Source organism: Eulemur rufifrons, chromosome 16 (genome assembly GCF_041146395.1).
Source record: "Eulemur rufifrons isolate Redbay chromosome 16, OSU_ERuf_1, whole genome shotgun sequence".
NCBI lineage: Eukaryota > Metazoa > Chordata > Mammalia > Primates > Lemuridae > Eulemur > Eulemur rufifrons.
This window is the reverse complement of record NC_090998.1, coordinates 10,683,558-10,705,803: the sequence shown is the minus strand read 5'-3', so window position 1 is coordinate 10,705,803 and position 22,246 is coordinate 10,683,558. Positions and strand designations below refer to the sequence as shown.

At 35.8% G+C, this 22,246-nt stretch overlaps 2 protein-coding genes and 1 pseudogene across 2 annotated transcripts; all 3 read left to right on the top strand.

Annotated features, from left to right (window-relative positions):
• The first annotated feature begins 2,859 nt into the window (after positions 1-2,859).
• On the top strand, positions 2,860-3,819 carry TAS2R14 (taste 2 receptor member 14). Its single transcript, XM_069491054.1, has one exon. The coding sequence runs from the start codon at positions 2,860-2,862 to the stop codon at positions 3,817-3,819; it is 960 nt and encodes a 319-aa protein (XP_069347155.1).
• Positions 3,820-10,203: 6,384 nt separating this feature from the next.
• LOC138396841 (taste receptor type 2 member 50-like) lies at positions 10,204-11,093 on the top strand (annotated as a pseudogene).
• A 9,821-nt stretch (positions 11,094-20,914) lies between these two features.
• On the top strand, positions 20,915-21,826 carry LOC138397570 (taste receptor type 2 member 13-like). The gene is given in 1 exon segment (XM_069491740.1): positions 20,915-21,826. A coding segment is annotated over 1 exon segment (912 nt).
• The last annotated feature ends 420 nt before the right edge of the window (positions 21,827-22,246 follow it).

Sequence of the window (22,246 nt, the reverse complement as noted above, 5' to 3'; positions counted from 1 at the left end):
GATGGCAGTTGTGGCAATGGCTCGCAGGCAGTTTGGCCCACCTGAAGTCACAGGGTCTAGTCTTTTAGATAAGTAAGCCACTGGTCTTTTTTAGGGTCCCGGCATCTCGGTTAATATTCCCTTTACTATGCCTGGTTCTCAGCAACATATAATTGGAAAGGTTTAGTTAGATTAGGCAAAGCCAATGTAGGAGCGTTTGTGAGAGCTTGAGAGTCTAAAAAGTCTGGGTTTTAGTCTAAACTAGAGGTTTTTTTTTGAAAGGGGGCCCTTTAGCTTGTTGGACAACGGAATATGTTGTTCTTGTGTCTACCTAAAACTCTAAAGTTTGCCTCTGACATTTAAAGTTACCTTGGGGTCCTGGGGGCTTATTGGGATGGAGCCCCGGCCCCGTCAGCCTGTGTCTTTTATAAGGACCAGCGTGGACTTGGTTCCCTCATGTTTTTTGTGGGGACATTTATTTTTCCAGTGACCCTGTTTTTTGTAATAGGCACACTGGTCACGGACTAAGAGGTCTTTTTTTTTTTTTTTTTTTTTTGTATTTGGATTTGGTCTTTTAGGCTCCTTGTCTCTCTTAGTTTTATAATTTTTTTGTTTTGTCATAGTAGATATGTTAATTTTGGCCATCCCTTTAGACTGTGCAGTCTCAGGGTCTTCTCTGTTGTTGTAGATCTTCTGGGCAATTTTTATTAACTTAGACAGCATTTTTTAAAAAATCTTTTCAATTTCTGTAGTTTTTTTCTACTATCTGGGGCCGACAGAGTGGCAAAGGCAATATTAATGGCACGTTTATTTTTTGGTGCCTCTGGGTCTATGGGAGTATACAGGCAGTAAGCTTTAAAGAGGCGTTTTAAGAACCCAGCCAGGGGCTCCTTAGGTCCCTGTATGGTTTTGTTTACCTTAGACAAATTAGTCGGCCTTTTGCAGCCTGTATGCCTCCTAGTAGAGTCTGGTGATACCCATTGAGAGGCTCCTTATCTTGTTTCTCATTTGGGTCCCAGGCCGGGTGCCTGGCAAGGAAGACAAATTTTACTTGGACTGGGTCAGTCGTGGGTTGCCCATCCAGGCCAGGAATGGTTTTGACCGCCTCCGTCCTCATCTGCTCGCACTCTTCAGAAGGGAAGAGGGTTTGGGGGAGCTGCTGGCAGTCCTCCCAAGTTGGCTGGTAAGTATTGTTAGAGCTGGTTCCCCTTGGCCCCAGGAACAGAGAGGCAGAGTCATTGAGGCTTCAAAAAGGCAAAGGAGTTTATTGGCTAGCTCGAGCTAGGGTCCAGGTCCCAAAGGACCAATGCAGTGGCCTCTCTACGAACTAGGACCCTGCCCTGGGGTAAAGGTTAAGCTTTTATACTGTTCTGTATGCTAGTTTTGACACGACACGTTAGTCTGCACACGACACACTAGTCTGCACACGACACACTGGTCTGCACTCCATCCCCCTTTAGTTTATTTGTTCTTTTAGAAGTGGCTGATCGCGTTGGCTCCTGATTGATTGACTCTAAGCTTCGGGCTTTTCGCGCCGGCGCCAGTTGTAGTTAACGTCATTTAGGGGAAGAGGAGGGTCTCTGAGGAGGGTTTGAACTCATTCAAACCGAGTGATTGCTATATGGGACAACAGAAAGATTTCTATCTCTTTTCAAATGCATAGAAAAAATATTACCAAACTTTACTGAATATTTACATTTAATATTATGTAATATAAACTTGTAAGCCTTTTGAAAACAATGTGTTAACTATCACAATACTAAGCATGAACAAGATGCATAATAAATGTTGAAGAAGTAAAAAGCCTGAATTATTGGAAAGAGAAGGGGATTTAGATCCAAATATATCAATAAATAAATCTGTGTGTATGCATGCACTTGTAAAAGGTAAACAATAAATAAATATTATTCTTGGTACCCAGCATTCTAGGAATGATGACTTCTATGAAATTAGAAAACTGTTACTTTGTAGGAAGAGCTTTGGATAACTATGGATAAGTCCTGTTACAGAACTAACTTTTTTAAAAAAATCAAATCTCTTTTAAAAAAATTTATTGTAAATTCACAAATTATATACTTGTATATATTTATGGAGAATCAAGTGATGTTATGATTTATGAGTATAATGTGGAATAATTAAATCAAACTAATTAACATATTTATCACCTCAAGTACCTAAGGTTTTTTTTTTTTTTGGTGAGAACATTTGAAATATACTCTCTCAGAGATTTTGAAATGTCCAATACAGTATTATTAACTATTTTAACCGTAGTGTGCAATAGATCTCAGACAAAACAAGGCTTATTCCTCTCTGAGGCTTTGTACCCTTTCACTGCCATCTTCCCATTTTCCCTACCCTTAACTTTAGAGTGTTTACAAAGCCTCAGTGCTTAGGAAGCCATATATACCACTTTAGATTCTTGTTGCTTGCTATGTGTGTTAGAATTTTGTAATAGTACTTACCCAGAACTCAAGTTGACAGACTCAAATATATAGATGAAGCAAAAAAAAAAAAAAAAAAAGAAAGCAAGCAAATCAATGAAAATAAATAACTCTTTATTTGCATATTAGCAAATGAGAATTCAGCATTTCCTTCATCACCCACTACAAGAGACTTCAACCTACTGTATGTAAGGCACACAGTATCTGGATGAAGCTCAGCTGAGCTGTCTGGGGAACTACAAACATTTTTATGAAGAAAACTATCAATCCAGTCATTAGCTAGTCTTGATGGTTGCTGATTTAATATTGTGTACACAAGTTTTTTAAAGGGAGTTTATTATTGAATTTTCAAGAATCAGATAAATGTAATATTTTGAGATGAATGCATTAAGAAATCTTCAGCAGTGATATTAGACATTGGAGCATTCTCTTGCAGACAATGGATAGGGTCATAAATAGCACATTTACATTCATTTTCATTGTGGAATTCATAATTGGAAATTTGGGAAATGGATTCATAGCACTGGTGAACTGTGTTGACTGGGTGAAGAGAAGAAAGGTCTCTTTGGCTGATCAAATCCTCACTGCTTTGGCAATCTCCAGAACTGCTCTGCTCTGGTTAATATTCTTAAGTTGGTATGTATCTATGTTTAATCCAGCTTTATTTATGTCTGAAAAATTCTCTAGAACACTTACTGTCACCTGGACAGTGGCCAATCATTTTAGCATCTGGTTTGCTACAAGCCTCAGCATCTTTTATTTTCTCAAGATAGCCAATTTTTCCAACTCGATTTTTCTCTACCTAAAGTGGAGAGTTAAAAAGGTGGTTTCAGTGATACTTCTGGTGACGTTGGTCCTCTTGTTTTTTAATATTGCACTGATAAACATCCATGTTAATACCTGGATTAATGGATTTGAAAGAAACAGGACTTCCATTTCCATTTCAAGTAACTTTGTACAATTTTCTACTCTTCTTTTATTCACCAACACTACATTCACTCTCATACCCTTTACTTTGTCCCTGACAACTTTTATCCTGCTAATCTCTTCCCTGTGGAAACATGTTAAGAAGATGCAGCATGGTGCCAAAGGATCTGCAGATGCCAGCACCACGGTCCACATAAGAGCCATGCAAGCTCTGATGGCCTTCCTCCTACTATATGCCATTTTCTTTCTGTCTTATTTAATACCAATTTGGAGCTCTGACTCGCTGGAGAAAAGTCAGATCATGATATTTTGCCAGGCTTTTAGAATTGCTTATCCTTCAGGCCACTCATGTGTCCTGATTCTGCATAACAGTAAGCTGAGACAGGCCTCTCTTTGGGTGCTATGGTGGCTGAGGTGTAGGTTCAAAGATGGGGAGCCCTCAGGCCATACACTATTTAGGGAATCCTCTTGAGTATTATAGAGGAAAATCAGTTTATAAGAAATTCTTGTATGTTATATAAATTTATACTTTCCCAATATTCTCCCATTATGTATAAATCATGAGTTTTATAAAAGTATGCTTAAAATAAACACTATCCAAACATATTACAACTTGGAAGAATATATACAAGAATGTATATTAACATACTCATACATAGAAGGATATGAATATGGACCACTTAAATAGAAGAAGTCTTTAGAGTAACATATCAATGTTGTTATCAATCATTAACCTTTTTGAGATTTTTAAAATAAGAATGCAACCAGGTTTTCATAGGGACAGAAATTTAAAGCAACTCATGAGTGATCAACAAATGCATAATTAGCAGTAATTTGATTTTATGCATGTGTTATTAATGTTGGTTTTATGGTAGAAATATAAATTAATAGGTGAAAAACATAAAACAAGTTAAAGGTGTCAGATAAAAGGGAGGGAATCATGGTTATGTGCCCGGTGTTTAATATTGTTAAATCTTCCATATGAGAGAATCCTATATATTTTTGGAAGTTATGAATTTGCTCCTAGCCTATGTTCACAAAGAAATCCCTTCACATGCAGGCTCTGTGTTTGGAATGGATTTTCTTGTTCTCCTAATGTAGTTCATCTATCATTTATTCATTGAACATATCTGTGCTGAACATCTTTTGTATGTGTTTTTTAAAGATATTTTAATAAGAAACATATGCTATAAATTAAAAAGTGGGCCTATGTCATAGGTAGCCACTAAAAAGAGGAAGATATAATATGTACGAGGCAAATAAATCTGTAATCTGTATACTTCATAACTTTCTAACACTCACGTATGAGCAATAACATTTTTCACATGAAGAAGCTGAGGTTCTGTGTTACCCAGTAGTGCACGGAGACACAAGCTCAGGGCAGAGGAACAGTCCCCAGCAGAGTGAGGCTCTCCCCCAAATTCAGGTGACGCATCAGCAGGAACAGGCTGCTCATAACCACATCTCAATTTGGTGGAAAAAACACATAAAAGAATATATAATTTTGGTGGTTATATTAAATGTTCTTAATTTTTTTCTATAATATTTGGTACTTAATTAATATGTTTCCAATTCAAGCAACTTTGTACAATTTTCAATCTTCTTTTATTCACCAACACTACAAACAAAAGTGATTGTTTTTGTTTGTTTATTGAGTTAGAAGCCAGCTTCTTTGCTCAACCATTACACGCGCTTAGTGTTTTCAGCTCACTCTGTTTGTCTTTTGCAGATAGAAAATTACATCATCTACCTTTATTGATTTATGATGATTACTTTTACTTCTTCCTTTTAATTATTTATAATTTAATTTGTTGGTGTTGGTTTGTATAATGAACTGACTTGAACATTCAAAATGTTAAGTAATTGTGGTGATAACTGATATCTTTGTAGATGGAGTGTTTCTTAGTGTTTCAACAATAAACATACTGACTTTGGCGTTGCGATACATACTTTTTAAAATCTTTTTCAGAGAGAATCTTGTCTTATTTTTCTGCATGTGGCACTCTAATAAAATCTGTGCTAAAAAGCATCAAATGTATTTTGTTATTTACTAAGGTGATCTGTGACCAGTTAAAATAATGATACTTGTTAACAGTGGCACCTAAAACAAACGTATATTTTTCTACTCTATGCATTCTGGATTTAATGAAACGCCATATACACATTCACATTTAGATATATTGTAACAAAATTTCACTGTCAGAGGCAAACTGGAACTCGGAAAGTAACTGCAAAGTACTGAGATAATCTCTAAAGGAGGAGAAAAACCTAATTTGAATAACAAGAGAAACCTTATCAAAAAAATTATATGCCAGAAGATAATTGATTCATCTTTTCAATGTGCTAAGGAATGTAACTATAATCCTGAATTCTTGGCTAAAATGTGGGATTGAATTAGATAATATTTCTAAATAAAAAAGACTGGGGCTATTTACTAAAAATACCTCCTCACAGAAAATGCTACTAATGGATGTACTTCAGAAAGACTACCATGGGCTGACTTACATGCCCCCAAAATCCATATCTATTTTGTTTCAGTTTGGTGGAAAAAGCACATAAAAGAATATATAATTTTGGTGGTTATAGGAAATGTTCTTAATTTTACATTTTGAAGCCCTCATCTCCAGTGTGACTGTATCTGAAGATAAGTCCTTTAAGGAGGTATTCAAAGGTTAAACGCGGTCATGACGATGGGCCCCTAATTCAAGGGGACTGGAAGATACCAGGAGCCCGTGGGCACAGAGGAAAGAGCAGGTGAGGACACAATGAGAAGGTGGCCTGTCTATAAGCCAGCAAGAGAGGCCTCATCAGAAACCAACCCTGCAGCCCTCTGTTAACTAAAAATATAATGAGGGTTACACTTTGGAAAAAGGAGAGCATTATTTCCCATAAAAAGGTCTTTTTACAGCTCGCAGCAGCCATTCTGGCAAGCCTGGAAACACAGCTCTTAGCCGCAAGCCAGGTACACATGCTTAAAGGGAGAGAAAAAAGGAACAGGATTTTATACTGAGCAGGGTGGCTAAATATCCATGTTTAACAAGCTACAGGAGGAGTTGTATTTATGAAAAGAGAAATCATGTGCATGTGTAATTGTGCTTTATAGCTCCCAGCCTGTCATGGCTGGGAACTCACTTTTAAGGTGTTCGGGGACTCCTAGGACTAAGAGGGGTCCATTCAGTTAGCAGAGGGCTTAGGATTTTATTTTTAGCTCATATCCTTCATCTTGGATTTCCAGCCTCCAGAACCATAAGAAAATAACTTTCTGATGTTTAAGTCATCCAGTCTGTGGTATTTTGTTATGGTAGCCTGAGTAGACTAATAGAAAGACAAAAAATAAATTAAGATGGGAAAATTGGGATGGAAGAAGTGATGTTGAGCAAATAAAATGTTAAATATGCTGAGAAAATAAGTAAGCATTGGCTGCATGTAAGTTGTAATAAAATTGATATTTTATAGTGTAAAGCAAGCTAGTGTTAAAATTCAATATATAAACTGCATACTCAAAATTGCTAAATTTTATTCTACATAAATTATGCAGTTATACTTCAATAAAGGTGGTTAATAAAACAAAAAAAATCTGCATAGCACATATTGGAAGGGATTGATAGTGCAAAGAAATTTTAAAACATGTCAAGAACTTTTCCTGGATTGAAAGAAGACAGTGATTTAATTGAAACATGATTAAAAACAGAAACATGTTATGTATATTAACAAATGTATGTTTTGTAATAAAAAATGGAAAAAGGAAGTAAACATCTAAATAGATGGCTTGCAAAAAGCAATAGCAACAATTCCATCAATCCAAGACAAAGCAGGCAAAGAGAATTAGAAAAGAAAAGAGAAAGCATGTTGAAAACCACAAGTAGGACATTAGAAATGAGTTCAGAGTTATCAAAAATCACTACATGAATTAAGTTAGTCATTAAAAGGCAGAAACACTCAAATTTTAGATTAGCAAATATATGTGTTATATATAACATATTAATATTAAATTTTATATATTTTAAACATTTATAAATTTTATATATTTTAATTTTGTGTATTATATCTTATATACAAGAGCCACACCTAAAAGAAATAAACAAAAAATGGTAGAAAATATGTGGGCAAAGATGTAAGAATACCAACTGTCAAAGGACTGCTAGGGGCTTTCCAACATTTATTCTTCCCTTCCTGGTTCCTGACAGACCCCCTGTATTATCATGCGCATTTTGGCATCCAAACTTTGGATCCTTTTGTTAGATGAGAGATAGACAAGCTTCCACTTAATTAAATCACTAGGATGTTTTTACTCATTTCTTTAGCTTTGTAATACAAAGCTAAATCTTAAACTAATATATCAACCAAACAAAAGCTGATGGAGCAATATTAATATCAAATGCTTTTTAAGGTGAATTGTATCAGTATTTAAAGAGAGATATTTAAGTTAATAAAACAACAATAAATAAGATATAATAATTATGGCCATGAGTGCTTTTAAAAATATAGTATCAAAATAAATAAATCGAAATTTTAAAAATGGACAAAATGTTGAATCAATATACAATAAAAATTCAGGTATTTCACAAGCTGATAGATCAAGCAAAATTAGTAACTATAAAAAGGATGTGAATAACACAAGTAATAAGTTTAATTTAATAGATAAATGTAGAATCCTTCACTAACAGAGAATGCACGATCATTTGAGTGAAACCTTTAACTTCTTCAAACCATAGCCAACAAATTCTCAATAAATGTCAAAGAATGGCTATTACACAAAAGATGTTCTCAGATTACCATAATATAATACTTTAATGAAATAAGATTAACAATAATAATATGCCATAAATTGGGAAAGTAAATTACTCTCCAATTCAACTATAGCTATAAAATCTTAAAAAAAACCCACACACATTAGAGTTAATACCAAATTTAAAACTGAACAACAACTAAAGTACTACCTAAACTGAAAGTTTGAAAATTTCAACCAAAGCTGAAAAATTCATATCTATGAATGTATTTATTAAAAAAAAATTAAAAGATGAATGGGCCAATATTTAACTCAAGAAGATATAGGATTAGTGACTAAGTCATCTTTAAAAAGTGGAATGAAGTTAGAAACAAAATAATATTAATAATAATATTAGTGTTAACTTAGTTTTATTGTATACAGACAGCTATACATCAGTTTTCTACATACATTATCATGATTATTCCTGAAAACAATCGTACTACATTAAGTCCTTAAGGAAACTGAAGAATAAAAGAAGTTAAATACCTTGCACAAGGTTACACAGCTAGAAAATGGGAAAATTGTAATGTTAGCACAAGCAATTTGGTTTCCAAGCTTGTATTTTTAACTATTTTATAATTTGCATACAATAGAGAAGAAATTGATGACATAGAAAACTAAAATAAAATATAGATGAGGGCAGACTAAAGGATTCTTTGTAAAAATCAATAAACAGACAAAAGCAGATATGTTAATAGACAATGTTAGAAACATAATAGTAGTACATAGTAAAAAAGGCAAATAAATACACTTTTTAAAAATTGTCTTTAATTTCTTGGCTTGGTAGCATAAGCAGTTTCTGAAGTACCAGGCTCTGGACTAAAAAGCTGAGTGTGAAAGAAAAGGATTTAAATCTAAATCAGCCCTCGGAGACTCATTTTTTATTTTAGAAATTACAGGACAATAATTTATGTCTTATGGCTCCTTAGAATTTTCTGTAAACTACATGAAATGTATGGGTGGTGGTGTATGTGTGTTGGTGTGTGTCTATGAGCTTGTAAGCAATAAAGCTAAATATAAGTAAGTAGTTATCAGCTCCCAATGTGAGGGAATATTAGCTTTCCTGGGGATTCCTAGGGAAACTGGAAAGCTTTTGATAGTAAAAATTTGAAAAACCTACAGATGAGTTCCTTTAAGCCTTTCTACATGGATCTAATGTTTTTGTAAAATAAACCCTTAATGGTAATGAGCCATTAAGGTCATCTCTGGATTACTAATCTCCGTCTACCAATTTAGCCCTTTCCTACACATTCTATGTATTAAGTTTAAAAATTTTAATAGCTAACATCTAAACTTCATGAACCCAAATTATGTAGAGGTTAGACAAGGCAAAAAACTGCAAAACAATGAAAGCGAATACACCTTTATTTGCATGCTAGCAAATGACAGTTCAGCTTTCATGCCAACATCAGCTATGAAAGACTCCAGCCTGTGTGGTAAGGACACAAAGCATATGAATAGTAGTTATTTTGAGCTGCTTTGGGAATAAGAATGTTTTCCATAAAGACAGCACTGAACGTAGCAAATAGTATACTCTGGTGCTTTCCTGCTTGAGGTTGGTAACGGAATTTAAAAGAAAACAAACACTTTACTGCACAATCAAAACCAGGTGCCAGTAGAACTTAAGGTTAATATATTAAGGGATCACAACCACTAATAATAGGTTTGTCTTTTTTTTTTTTTTTTTTTTTGAGACAGAGTCTTGCTTTGTTGCCCGGGCTAGAGTGAGTGCCGTGGCATCAGCCTAGCTCACAGCAACCTCAAACTCCTGGGCTTAAGCGATCCTACTGCCTCAGCCTCCCGAGTAGCTGGGACTACAGGCATGCGCCACCATGCCCGGCTAATTTTTTCTATATATATGTTTTAGTTGGCCAGATAATTTTTTTCTATTTTTAGTAGAGACGAGGTCTTGCTCTTGCTCAGGCTGGTCTCGAACTCCTGACCTTGAGCGTCCACCTGCCTCAGCCTCCCAGAGTGCTAAGATTACAGGCGTGAGCCACCGCGCCCGGCTAGGTTTGTCTTTTTTTTTGCTTCCAGACACAATAAGTTTACTACTGAGCAACATTTCCACTGTAGCAATGCAGAATGTGTTCTTGGACATTTGCCAGTGGCTTCATAGCACTGGTGAACTTCATTACTGGGTCAAGAGATGAAAGATCTTCTGAGCTAATCAAATTCTCACTGCTCTCGTGGTCTCCAGATTTGGTTTTCTCTGAATAATGTTATTAAATTGGTATTCAACTGTGTTTAATCAGCATTATATCATCTAGAAGTAAGAATTATTGCTCATATCACCTGGGCAGTAACCAACTATTTTGGCATCTGACTTGCAACTAGCCTTAGTATACTTTATGTGGTCGAAATTGACAATTTCTCCAACCACATTTTTCTTTACCTAAAAAGGAAAGTTAAGAGTGTAGTTTTCGTGATACTGTTGGGGACTTTGGTCTTTTTGTCTTGTCATCTTGTAGTGGTAAACATGGATAAGAGTATGAAGACAAAAGAATATGAAAGAAACGTTGACTTGAAAGATGAAATTGAGGAGCACTATATACCTTTCAACTAGGACTATGTTTACTCTAGCAAACTTCATACTCTTTTACAATGTCCCTGATAGGTTTCTGCTATTAATCTGTTCCCTACGCAAACATTTCAAGAAGATGCAGCTTTATGGTTGTGATGTGTGGGCCTGCAGAATTAATGCCACACGCACATGGATACCACCCAGGCTCTCCATTGATGCTCTCTGGAGCAGCAGCAGCAACTGCAGCTGCAGCTGCCCCTGGTGCTGCTTCAGCCAGGGCTGCTTCAAGAGGATAAAATGTGGGGAGCAGCGCCTGGAGGTGGTGGAGGGCAGTGGCCTGAGGCATGTACCTCAAAACCACTCTGTCCTCCTAGGACTCTGGGCCTGTGTTGGGAGGGGCAACCTTGAAGAGCTTGGAAAGGTCTTCAGGGCCTTTTTCCCTTTGTTCTGACTATTAGCCCCTGGCTCCCTTTTATCCTGCTCATCTCTTTATCAAAAGGTCTCTCTTTGCATTCTAGGAGCCTCTCCTGAAAATGTTCTTTCTTTCTATTCTACATAGCCAGATGGTGAATTTTCCAAGTTTTTACACTCTTCTTCCCTTTTAATTAGAAATTTGGATTTAGGTAATTCTTTTGCTATAGTAACTGAGAAAAAGCTATTAAAAATAACCAAACCACTTCTTGAGCACTTTGCTGGTTAGAAATTTCTTCCACCAGACTCCCCAGGTAATCACTCCTAAGTTTGGCCTTCCACAAAGCCCTCGGGGCATGGACACCAGGCAGCCAGGTTCTTCCCTTCGGGGTACCATGGGTGCATTTGCTCCAGTTCCCAGTGAGTTCCTCCTCATTTCCATCTGAAACCTCATCTGAACAACCTTTACTTTCCATATTTCTATCAGCATTTTGGTCACAGCTACTTAACCAACCTCTAAGAAGTTCCAAACTTCCCTCCTCTTTTTGTCTTCTTTTGAGCCCTCACCAGAATCACCCTAATGCTGCGTCCTCAGCAATACAGTCTTTTTCTGACCTGCTTCCCCAAACCCTTCCAACCACTGCCCTCATCCAGTTCCAAAGCTGCTTCCATGTTTTCACCCGTCTTTATAGCAACACCCCATTCCTTAGTCTAAGTTTCTGTCTTAGTCCATTTTGTGTTGCCGTAACAGAATACCTGAAGCTGAGTAATTTATAAAGTAAAGAGGTTTATTTAGCTCATGGTTCTGCAGGCTTGGAATTTCAAGAAGCATGGTGCTGGCATCGCTCAGCCTCTGGTGAGGGCTCTTCTGCTGCATCACAACATGGCAGAAGGTCAAAGGGGAAGGAGACAGTACAAAGAGGCAAAACGGGAGAGGCACCTTGTAACAGAGAAAATCACCTAAAAAATGATAAAAATATTTTCTGTCTCTTTAAAACATTCCCACTCTTTTTGGGAACAAAAACCTGCATGCCTGCCTCAGGCCAGTGGTCAGGAGGAGCAGGGGAGAGTCCTTTGTTCTTTATATTACAGGGGATGTCTGGCAGAACTGTCCCTGGGGGTGAAGGTCCCGGTGGGCCTCCCAGATCAGTGGAGGTCCTGAGATTGTCTTCCTGGGAGATGGGACTGATCAGAATATAGCCTGAAGCCTCTCCCTTAAAAACTTTGTATTTCTACTTATTAGGAAGATGATGACATTTTTAGACAGGAGTCTCCATCCTCCTCATATGCCAGCAAATTAATAAACTCCTCTTTCCTTCTCATCAAACTGTTTGTCCTTGTTCTTCTGATGCGGCCTTGGGGACAAGTGCTGAGCTTTCAGGAACACCCTGGCTTTATAAAAACACAGGCTTGCAGGAACATTCACAAGAGAACTAATTCAGTCTCTCCAGAAAGACAATTCACTCACTGCTGCAAGAACAGCACCAAGCCATTCATAAGGGATTTTCTCCCATGACTCCAACATCTCCCAATAGGGCCAACCTCCCAACACCACCACGCTGGGGGTCAAATTTCAACATGGTTTTTGGTGAGGACAAACTCAAATCATACCAGGTTTATTATATGAAATACTGTGAAACATCCAAAACAATATTTTAAAAGAATAAAAAAAAGAATATTTTTTAAATAAATGGATAATACATAGGTCTATGCCCTACTATGTAATTATTAAGAAAGATGTTACAAAGCAGTACTGCTCAGTGGGTTTCCTGAGGATCCTTTGTTAACATGATGTTGAAAAATGTTGTGTAGAAACAGTTCTCATTTCCAAAATAATTTTGGTAAATACCAGACGAAGCACATTACACAATGTTCTGTGCTGAAGAACCTCTCTGAGCATTTAATATGCTAAGGTATTTTGTTAAAATCCAAGAGAAGGATATAGCATGTGCTTTCTGAATTTCTTTGGTCATAGAAACTTTTTCCCCCTCATAAAACAACTGGAATGACTAATGTTTATGATTTATTGATATGGAATAAGTTTTTTATAGCATACTTGTGGGTGTTTGTGTATGCATACTCATATGAACATGCATTTAAGCTTTGTTTAGATGAAATTGTATTAAAATGGCTAAAACAGTGGAATAAATATTCATGGTATTTATTTTTGTCTTTTAGCCTATCAGTATGTTTTCTGAGTGTGAATATAGTACCTCTGTGAGAATTAAAAATTAATGGCTACAGAGGTATTTATGACTAATGGTATAAGGGGTCTGATTTTGAATCCAAAGTGCTGGTTTTGAGTTTATTCCTGCTAGTAAATGATTTAAAATCTAATAAATGATGCTGCTGATAGTGATGGTGATGCTGATTGCCATCTCTTAATTCAGAAATCTGTCAATTCCATTCTTTAACCTCCTGCTAGTCTCCAAATTGAGGACTGTAATGTGTTCATAAGTCGCATTTAAGGGTGAACCAAACAGTGAAAACAGTGAGAGAAAAACCATCCATATTTGTATCTGAGAACACTAGACTTCATTGTTTGGGTGCTATTTTGAATATGGAAAATTATCACCTGTGGCTCTTATATAAGAAAGAAAATACGTGTTAGTATGGAAATTGCTAGCTAAATCGTTTGAATAATGATAGTTATGATTTCATAAAGACCAATATGGCCCTGTCCTACAGTAGAACTGATATCTTAATGGCATTAAAAGAAATAGTAACAGAGAAGGACTGAAACAATAAAAATTATTAACTCCTTATTATATCAATCCCTTAATTAAAAATGAGACATTATGATAAAATCATGGATTTTTCTATCTGAAGAGAAGCCTAGTACAGAGGAGGCCATTTTCGTGGTAGTACTAACTGTGGGATTCACCACTGTGTTGGCTGAGGAAAGAACAGGGTATCAACTTCCATCACCTCAGTCATTCTCACCAGCTTATCTCCCAAACGCATTTCTTGATGGTAACACTGATCCATTGCTATGGGAGTTCTTGTAAGATCTTCACAGAACTGGTAAAATGGCAAATGATCGTTTACTTGGATTTCTGACTGTTGCCTTCACAGATTTGTTAGGTTTGACACATGCCTCGGTTTTTCTCTTTCTTGGTGATGGCTCTTTCCTCCCACTAACCCTTCTCATAGCCAACATGAGGGTTATGTAGTTGGCACTGTTACCTTTCTAGGGTCCTGTAGCAGGGCAGGTCTCCTTTAGGGCCTGCGATAGTTGAAGGTGTCCTGAGAGGGAGGAATAAAGGAATTATTATATATAAAAAAAGATGTACCATTAGAACTAGGAACAAAAGTGTTATCTTCAAGAGATTCTCATATCTTCTGTTGTCTTCCTATTATCTTCATAATATATTAAACCATGTCTCTAGAATGGGGTTTTAGCTCAACATGTATTAAAAGGTAAACTGAGGCACACTAAAAATTTATTTTAAAGAGTTTATTTGAGCAAATGGTGATTCATAAATTGGGCAGTTCCAAACAAGAAGTGGTTCAGGAGCTCTACTGAGGGAATGCAAAGGGGAGGCTTTGTAGGAGACACACAGAAATAAAGCAAGTACAGTTATATAGATGCCTTATTTTGTCTACTCTCTTGGAAAGACAGGTTTGTTGGGCGCTTCCGATTGGCTGAGCTTAAGTTCTGTTTTTCTTTAAAATAGGTATTTATAAGAAATAACTTAAGTTAAGTTTTGCTTATGCTTGTAAATAAAGCACAGTTAAGGTCACTTATGAGGCCTAACTGGCTTTGTCTGCTCAGGGATTCTTCAGGCCCAGTCTCCCTTTTAATTTACTTTGACACATGCATCTGAGTTTTGGCTGGCAGTCCTTTCAGAAGTACAGCTCTTTCAAAACCAGGTTTTAATGTACTGGATTGCAGTCAATTTTACATGCCAGGGAATGACTCGCAGTTCTTTTCTAGTCATCCTTGTATTTACTGTATTTCATTGCTTTTTTACCCCCGCACCTTTCTCTCTGGACCTAATATCAGATGCTTTGAGCATTCTGAGGCGTTATAAGGAAAATGAGATATTTAAGCTCTGTGCCTTGAGTTAGTTTGTCAAACTGAAAGAATAATTACTATTAATTTGTCCTTCATCTGTATATGAAATAGAAGTTTTAACAACCATACCCTTGAAATAATCTTAGCCTGAAGGCTGAGTTAAAAGCAGGCTTTAAAACTCAAACACTATTTGGTGTTGAGAAGCTATTCCCTCTTCCATTCAAAGATCCCAAGTATCTAGACTCTGGTAATTCTTGTTCCTGCTTGCAAAGTAGTGTAAAAGTTGTCAGAATCAAAATGGAGTCACTTGTGCTAAAATCCTGCCATGGAGCCTGGGACGGCCATGAAGGAGGGGTTCTCATGCACTTATGACTGCTCACAAGAGCTACCACGGAAGACTACAAAAATCACAACATTGCACAAAGGCCACCTGCAGCCTTATACAACAAAAATACTTCTGCAAGGACATCTGTCCAGCAACTGCTTGTCCGACCTTAGACTGGCACCACCCTTGAGAATGATCCCTGTAGTCAAGGATAATCATCTGAAAACAATTATATAATCCCCCTCACTTTGTCTTTAAAAATTCTTGTCTTCCTTTATCTCTCTGAATACACACATAGTTTACTATGGCACACATATTCCCATTGCAATGCTAGTTCCAAATAAATATCACTTTCTTTTAGACAGTCTCCCTCTCTGTTTGCTATTTAGTGTGACAGTAGGCAATTATTTTCAGACACCAATTAAAAATATGTTGTCAAATGCACGATTAATATTATTCGATTATAATTTTCTTTTCCTAAAGTTACAAAATCATCAAATATATGATCTACCTTCCAAGTAATCATAGGTGGCAGTTTATCAAGTGTTTTGATACTTTGTAACTTGCTTTTCAGTAACCAGTAATGTTTTTCTTGCCACTCACTGCCAATGAAGCCATTATTAAGCCAATGTCACATGTATTAGGTGCTTTGTTTCAGCAGCACCCCATTTTAAGAGGCCAGTTATCTTAGGCTATGCTGAGTGAACAAGACTGCCAAATCTCAGGGACTTCACCTAGGAAAAGTTTTTGTTGTTTGTTTTTAGTTTCTGTTACATGTCCAGTGCTCATAGTAGTCACATAGGAATCCAGAGTGACAGAGACTTTCTTGACCTTGTTTGAGTGTCAAAGTAAGAAAATGAGGACTTTGCAGTGTTTTGAACTGGTGAGCAAATGCACTCACTCAGAAGCAACATGTCATTTCCAAAATATTTGATTGACCAAAAACTTCACATGACAATATGTAACTACAAAAGGGAGACAGGGCTTCTACAATAATACATTATTATCATCGTATAAGAAATGGAATGGTAGCACATAGCCTTAGTTTCTATTTTATTACCTGTATGCTATATAAGATTATATGTCTAAACTCTAATAATACAGAAAAGCTAAAAGTAAAATCTGGAAAAACCATACCGTAAAACACTAAACGAAATAAGCTAATATAATTATTTGAACATATACAAAGTATATTTTAAGGAAAAAAATAAAGTAGATAATGTCACTTCATATGGCTAAAGGTTAAATTGGCCATGGAGATATTACAATTCTAATGTTATATGCACCAACTAACATGGCATCAAATTATATGAAGTAAAAGTTGACAGGACTTCAAAGAGAAATAGATGAATCTATACTCATGGTAATATAGTTTAACATTAAGTTTCAATAAATAATAGTTCAAAAAGATAAAACTCAGAAAGAATAAGTAGAATTCGAACAACAGAATTAACAAATAGCTCTAGTGAATGGATGAAACACTGCACCTCCAAACTACATAATACATGTTACTTTCAACAAACATAAGGCATTTACCAAAATTGACCACATGTATAAGAAAAATTTCAGCAGATATCACAAGTTGTCAGTATATAGAGTATGTTCTGTGACTTTCATTCAATTTTTCCAAAAATCAATTAAAAAAATGGAAAATTCTATGGGAATGAAAACTATATTTAAAAATAGTCCACAGTTGAAGAAAAATCACAATAAAATTAGAAAATATTCAAATTTAAGTATAATGAACTATATAAAACTTTATAAGAAACTGTTACAGATTCTTAGAGAAATACCTTTAGAATAAATATGTGAGAAAAGGAGAAAGAATGAAAATTGGTGTTCTAAATATCCATTTCAGAAAATTTAAAAAAAAAAAAGCAAACATACTCAAAGGAAGTAAAAATAAGTAAATAGTATATATAAAAGTAGAAATTAATGAATAATACATTTGATAAGATCAATCAAGGCAGATTTGGTTATTTGAATAGACTGACAAATTTAATAAACTTCTAGTGAAATAAATTGTGGGAAAAAAAGCAAATAACAACATGAAGAATTGAAAGGAGATATTCTGTGGATATGAAGCAGATAATAGAATAACCAAATGTACATAAAAATATTATTTGCCGAAATTGACAAATATCTATAAACTGTAACTATCAAGAACAAGATCAAGAGAAATAGGCAACAGAATAGTTCTAGATCAAGATCATAGAAATGTATGCTCATGTGCTCAAGAATAAGTTACATGTTAAAGAATGTTCATGACATCATGGTCATAATATTTCCAAAATCAAAACAATCCAAATATGTGTTTCCATTAGAATATATAAATTGTGAATACTTATTCAATTAATAATATTCAGCAATAAAATGAATAATCTATCTCTACATGAAACATGATTAATTTTAAAACATAATACTGGTCAAAATAAGTTAAATGCAAAAAGAATATGCACAGTCTTATTCCATTCATATGCAACTCAAAACCAGGCAAAACTAAGCTAGTATTTAGGGATACATATTCAAATATAAAACAAATAAAGTAAAACAAGACAATGATCTCAGTTGCAGGGTAGTTAGTACTTCTGGGACAAAGAGAGAGGTTGTGATTAGGAGCTTACAAGGTGTTTTGGGGTTTATAAAGTTCCCTTTCTTGACATGGGAGGTGTTTACATTGTGTGAACTTGATCATAAGTCATTTAGACTTTATAAAATGTTCTATAAATTTGTTATATATAACAATAATATGGAGTAAGAAGAAAGAAAAACAGAAAAGAAAAATTTGTCAACAAATGTTATGAGCCTAGCAAAATCTTAGCACCAAACCCGGATAGGGTATCTTAAGTGAATGAGAGGAAGTGAAGCAAAACATTAAAACCATATTTCATATGATTCCACAATCCAAGGAAAATACTTCCCCTTTTATAGTCTTCTCTTCTTACACATTGTCTCCTTTTCCTTTCCAGTCCAGACTTCTGAAAAAGTCTTTCTGTGATTTTTCCCTAGCATCTATCCTTTTTTCTCCCAAAGAAGTAGGAGACCACTTTTCTTTAATCTAATTTGTTTTTTTAATATTTTCTCATATGGAAACATACCACCAACATGCAGCTTAAAACCACAACTCTGCTATCCATTCTCTACCTCTCTCTCATGTTTTATGTCACAAGTTCTAAAGGACTATGGCATTATTTTTAATATACAAATACTGTCCTGTCCCTCAGGTGACTTACTCATGAAAATTGTGGCTATTAACAAGTTGTGGCCAGCATCCTCAAACCCTTTTCTCTGAACAGATAGGAAGGCAATCCTTAGTTTACTCTTTTTTTTTTTGTTTGTTTTGTTTTTTTGTATATAAATTATGTCTTATTTTTTTTTTCTTTTTTTTTTTTTTAATTTTACAGAATCAAAGAGTCTAACGGTATATCTTGTTAGATACAGTATGTCCTCATATAGTTTACTCTTAAAATGGAAAGGTATACAGGATTTCATCAGGCCTGTGTCAAGAGTACAAATGGAAGTCCACGTGACGCATATCTAAATATTTAATAGTCATAAATAAATAAGCTAACAAACTATTAAAGGAAATATGTTCTATTCTACTTTGACAAATATACCATCGTAGCAACAGAATAAAAAATATCTATGTAGTTATTTTATAACTGAAATTTGCAAATCATCAATCATGTTGCAATTAAATTTGCAAGGCTAGTGGCAGGTACCCCTCCCTTCCCTAATGAAAAAAGAAGCAGTCCCCCCTATTCCTGAATACCCACCCTAAAACTGAAACAAAGAAATTCCTCACTCCTCACGCCCACATCTCCTGGCCCCAGAAGCTCCCATCCCCTAGCCCTAAGAACCTATATAAACCCACTCAGACTTCTGGGCGAGGCGGCTTCTGTGGTTCCACTTGTGGGACCATGAGGCTCACCTGGGCCTTTCTCTTGGGACCCGTTACCCCCACCCGGGAGCGCCCCAATAAAGCCTCTTTACTTATCCCTTTCAACTCTGCTCGTCTTTCTTTCTCTGCCGTCGGCCACTCCAAAAAACCTTACAAAATTATTTTGTGAGTATCTGAGAGTTCTGTAGATCACTCAGCAAAGTTTCCATTAGTAATACAATACACACATTTATAATTCATAAACTGTATATTTCTTAAATAAAAATAGCTTTTTTCTTTATCAGGCAAAATAGCTATATATTAGGCTATCATCAAGATTAAAAGGAGTATTTTATTTACATTAATATTGAATTAGGCAATTTTTCTTTAGTCTTCACATTTTTAGAATGTTGCTATTTCACTTTCCTTTGTATTGAGAGGGTGAAGTGGGATGAGGAATGTTGACACTTCACAATGAATACAGGAGTTCCACCTTATCCACACTTCTGCTTTCAGTTACCTGAGGTCAACCACAGTTCAAAACTAGGTGAGTATGATACCATAAGGCATTGAAAAAGAGGGAGAGACCACATACATTCACATAACTTATTAATGTACATGTTATAGTAATAATTGTTCAATTTTATTATTAGTTATTGTTAATATTTTACTGTGCCTAATTTATAAATTAAACTGCATTACAGGAATGCATATATAGCAAAACCATGGTGTACATAGAGTTCGGTACTATCTGCAGTTTCAGGCACCCACTGGGGCTTTCGGGAACACATCCCATGAATAAGGCAGAATTATCTCCCCCGGTAAGGGAAGACTACCGTCATCTGTTTCTTTGCTTCGCTCGTGGTTTTGAAATTTATGACATAGTGTAGTACTGCTTTCTTTGGTAGCTGTTGTTGGTCTTTCAAAATTGATGTTTTGTTCACTTTTAAGTTTGGAAAAGAAATATGGAGGGGAAAGTGGATAAAGGCTGCAGGCATTTGGTGCCCAAGGGGGATGATGGTAGCTCTACTGCGTGGTGAAGAGGCAGGGAGTGAGGAAGACGAGCTCTGTAGACGAGCTTCTCTTCATTCACAAGGTTGACCAGAAACTGAGGACCCTTTTGAAATGACACAGATCTGTCTTTGAGAGTTTTATAAATCCTCAGTGGCAATGCTTCATTCAGCTTCATATTTACGAATCATATTTTTATAATCTTTGTAACTCAGAACTCAAGCTGGTAGAACCAAATTTTTTACAGGGGAGACAAGACAAGTACAAAGCAATGAAAGAAAATATATCTTTATTTGCATGGTTGCAAATGTGAATTCAGCTTTGCTTCATAATCATCTATGGAATATTTCTGCCTGTGGTGAGGACATAAATATCTTAACTAGGGCTCAGCAAAGAAATTAAAGAGAAATAAAGACTTCCCAGGAACAGCTATATGCAGCACATTGATTAACAAACCTTGGAGATTTCAGACTTGACATTGGGCCAACGATTAAAGGAGGAGCAGAAGGAGCAGAAGGAGGAGAAGGACGAAGAAGATTGTCACTGTACATTCAAGGATATACATAGCATTTTAGAAGAGCAAATAACCAGCAGTGGTATCAGATTTTGAGCTTTCTCTGCTCTGATATGGAAAGTACCCTGCCGCACATCTTCACTCTCATAATAATCGCAGAGGTCATGCTTGGGAATTTGAGCAATGGATTCATAGTACTGATAAACTGCATTGACTGGGTCAATAAAGGAAAGTTGTCCTTAGTTGATAAAATCCTCATTGTCTTGGCGATCTCCAGAATTGGTCTGCTCTGGGAAATATCAGTAAATTGGTTTGCAACTCTGCATTATCCAGCCTTATTTGTGGCTGGAACAGAATTAAGACTGGTTATTTTCGTCTGGGTAGTTGCCAATCACTTCAGTCTCTGGCTCGCTACAATCCTCAGCGTCTTTTATTTGCTTAAAATAGCCACCTTCTCCAGCCCCACTTTTCTCTACCTGCAGTGGAGAGTAAAAAAAGTGATTCTGATGATACTGCTAGGAAGCTTAATTTTCCTGATTTTAAATATGATAAAAATGAACATTCATATTAAGGACTGGGTAGAGAAATATGAAAGAAACACAACTTGGAATTTCAAAATGAGTGACTTTGTAACATTTTCAGAGCTGGTTAAATTCACTATGACTAAGTTCACTCTAATACCATTTACTGTGGCCCTGATTGCTTTTGTCCTGTTAATTTTTTCCCTGTGGAAACATCTCCAGAAGATGTAGCTGTCTTTCAAAGGACACAGAGATCTTAGGACCAGGGCCCACATAAATGCCTTGAAAACTGTGATCTTGTTCCTCCTACTCTATGCTATTTTCTTTCTGTCGTTTCTCATAGCATGGATTTCTGAGATGAATCAGGCCAAACTGGTCCACATGCTTTGTCAAACTATTGAAGTCATCTATCCTTCAATCCACTCCTTTGTCCTGATTCTGGGAAACTCTAAGTTAAGGCAGGCCTATCTTGGGGTGGCAGCTAAGGTGTGGGCTATAAGATGAAGAACACACAATTCCATCAGTCATTCAACCATATTGTATAAACATTCTAGATAAAAACAGAAGTCTATGAGAAGTTTAAAGATATTTTATATTTCTCCCAATTTCTTCCATTGTGAAGGTCATTGTAAATTTTTCAAGTATCTATACTAGCTTCTTACCTAAGAATATTACATATTTATAATGTGTATTTCTATATTATCAGGAATTTAAAACTTATTTGGAGAAATCATTGATAGATTCCATTGTAATCTAAAAATGTGTACCACGATACCCTCAGATATTAATTATGCAATCCCCCACCTTTTGGCTAACAATGACTCTTCAGTTCTAAATAGCTTATTGAGTATGTGTGTTTTAGGTACTTCTATTTAATTGGTGAATTGAGGACAACTAGCTATTTGGAACAGAATATACAGAAAA

Coding starts and splice junctions, on each gene's coding strand:
- TAS2R14 (XM_069491054.1), top strand. CDS start 2,860: ATGGATAGGGTCATAAATAGCACATTTACATTCATTTTCATTGTGGAA.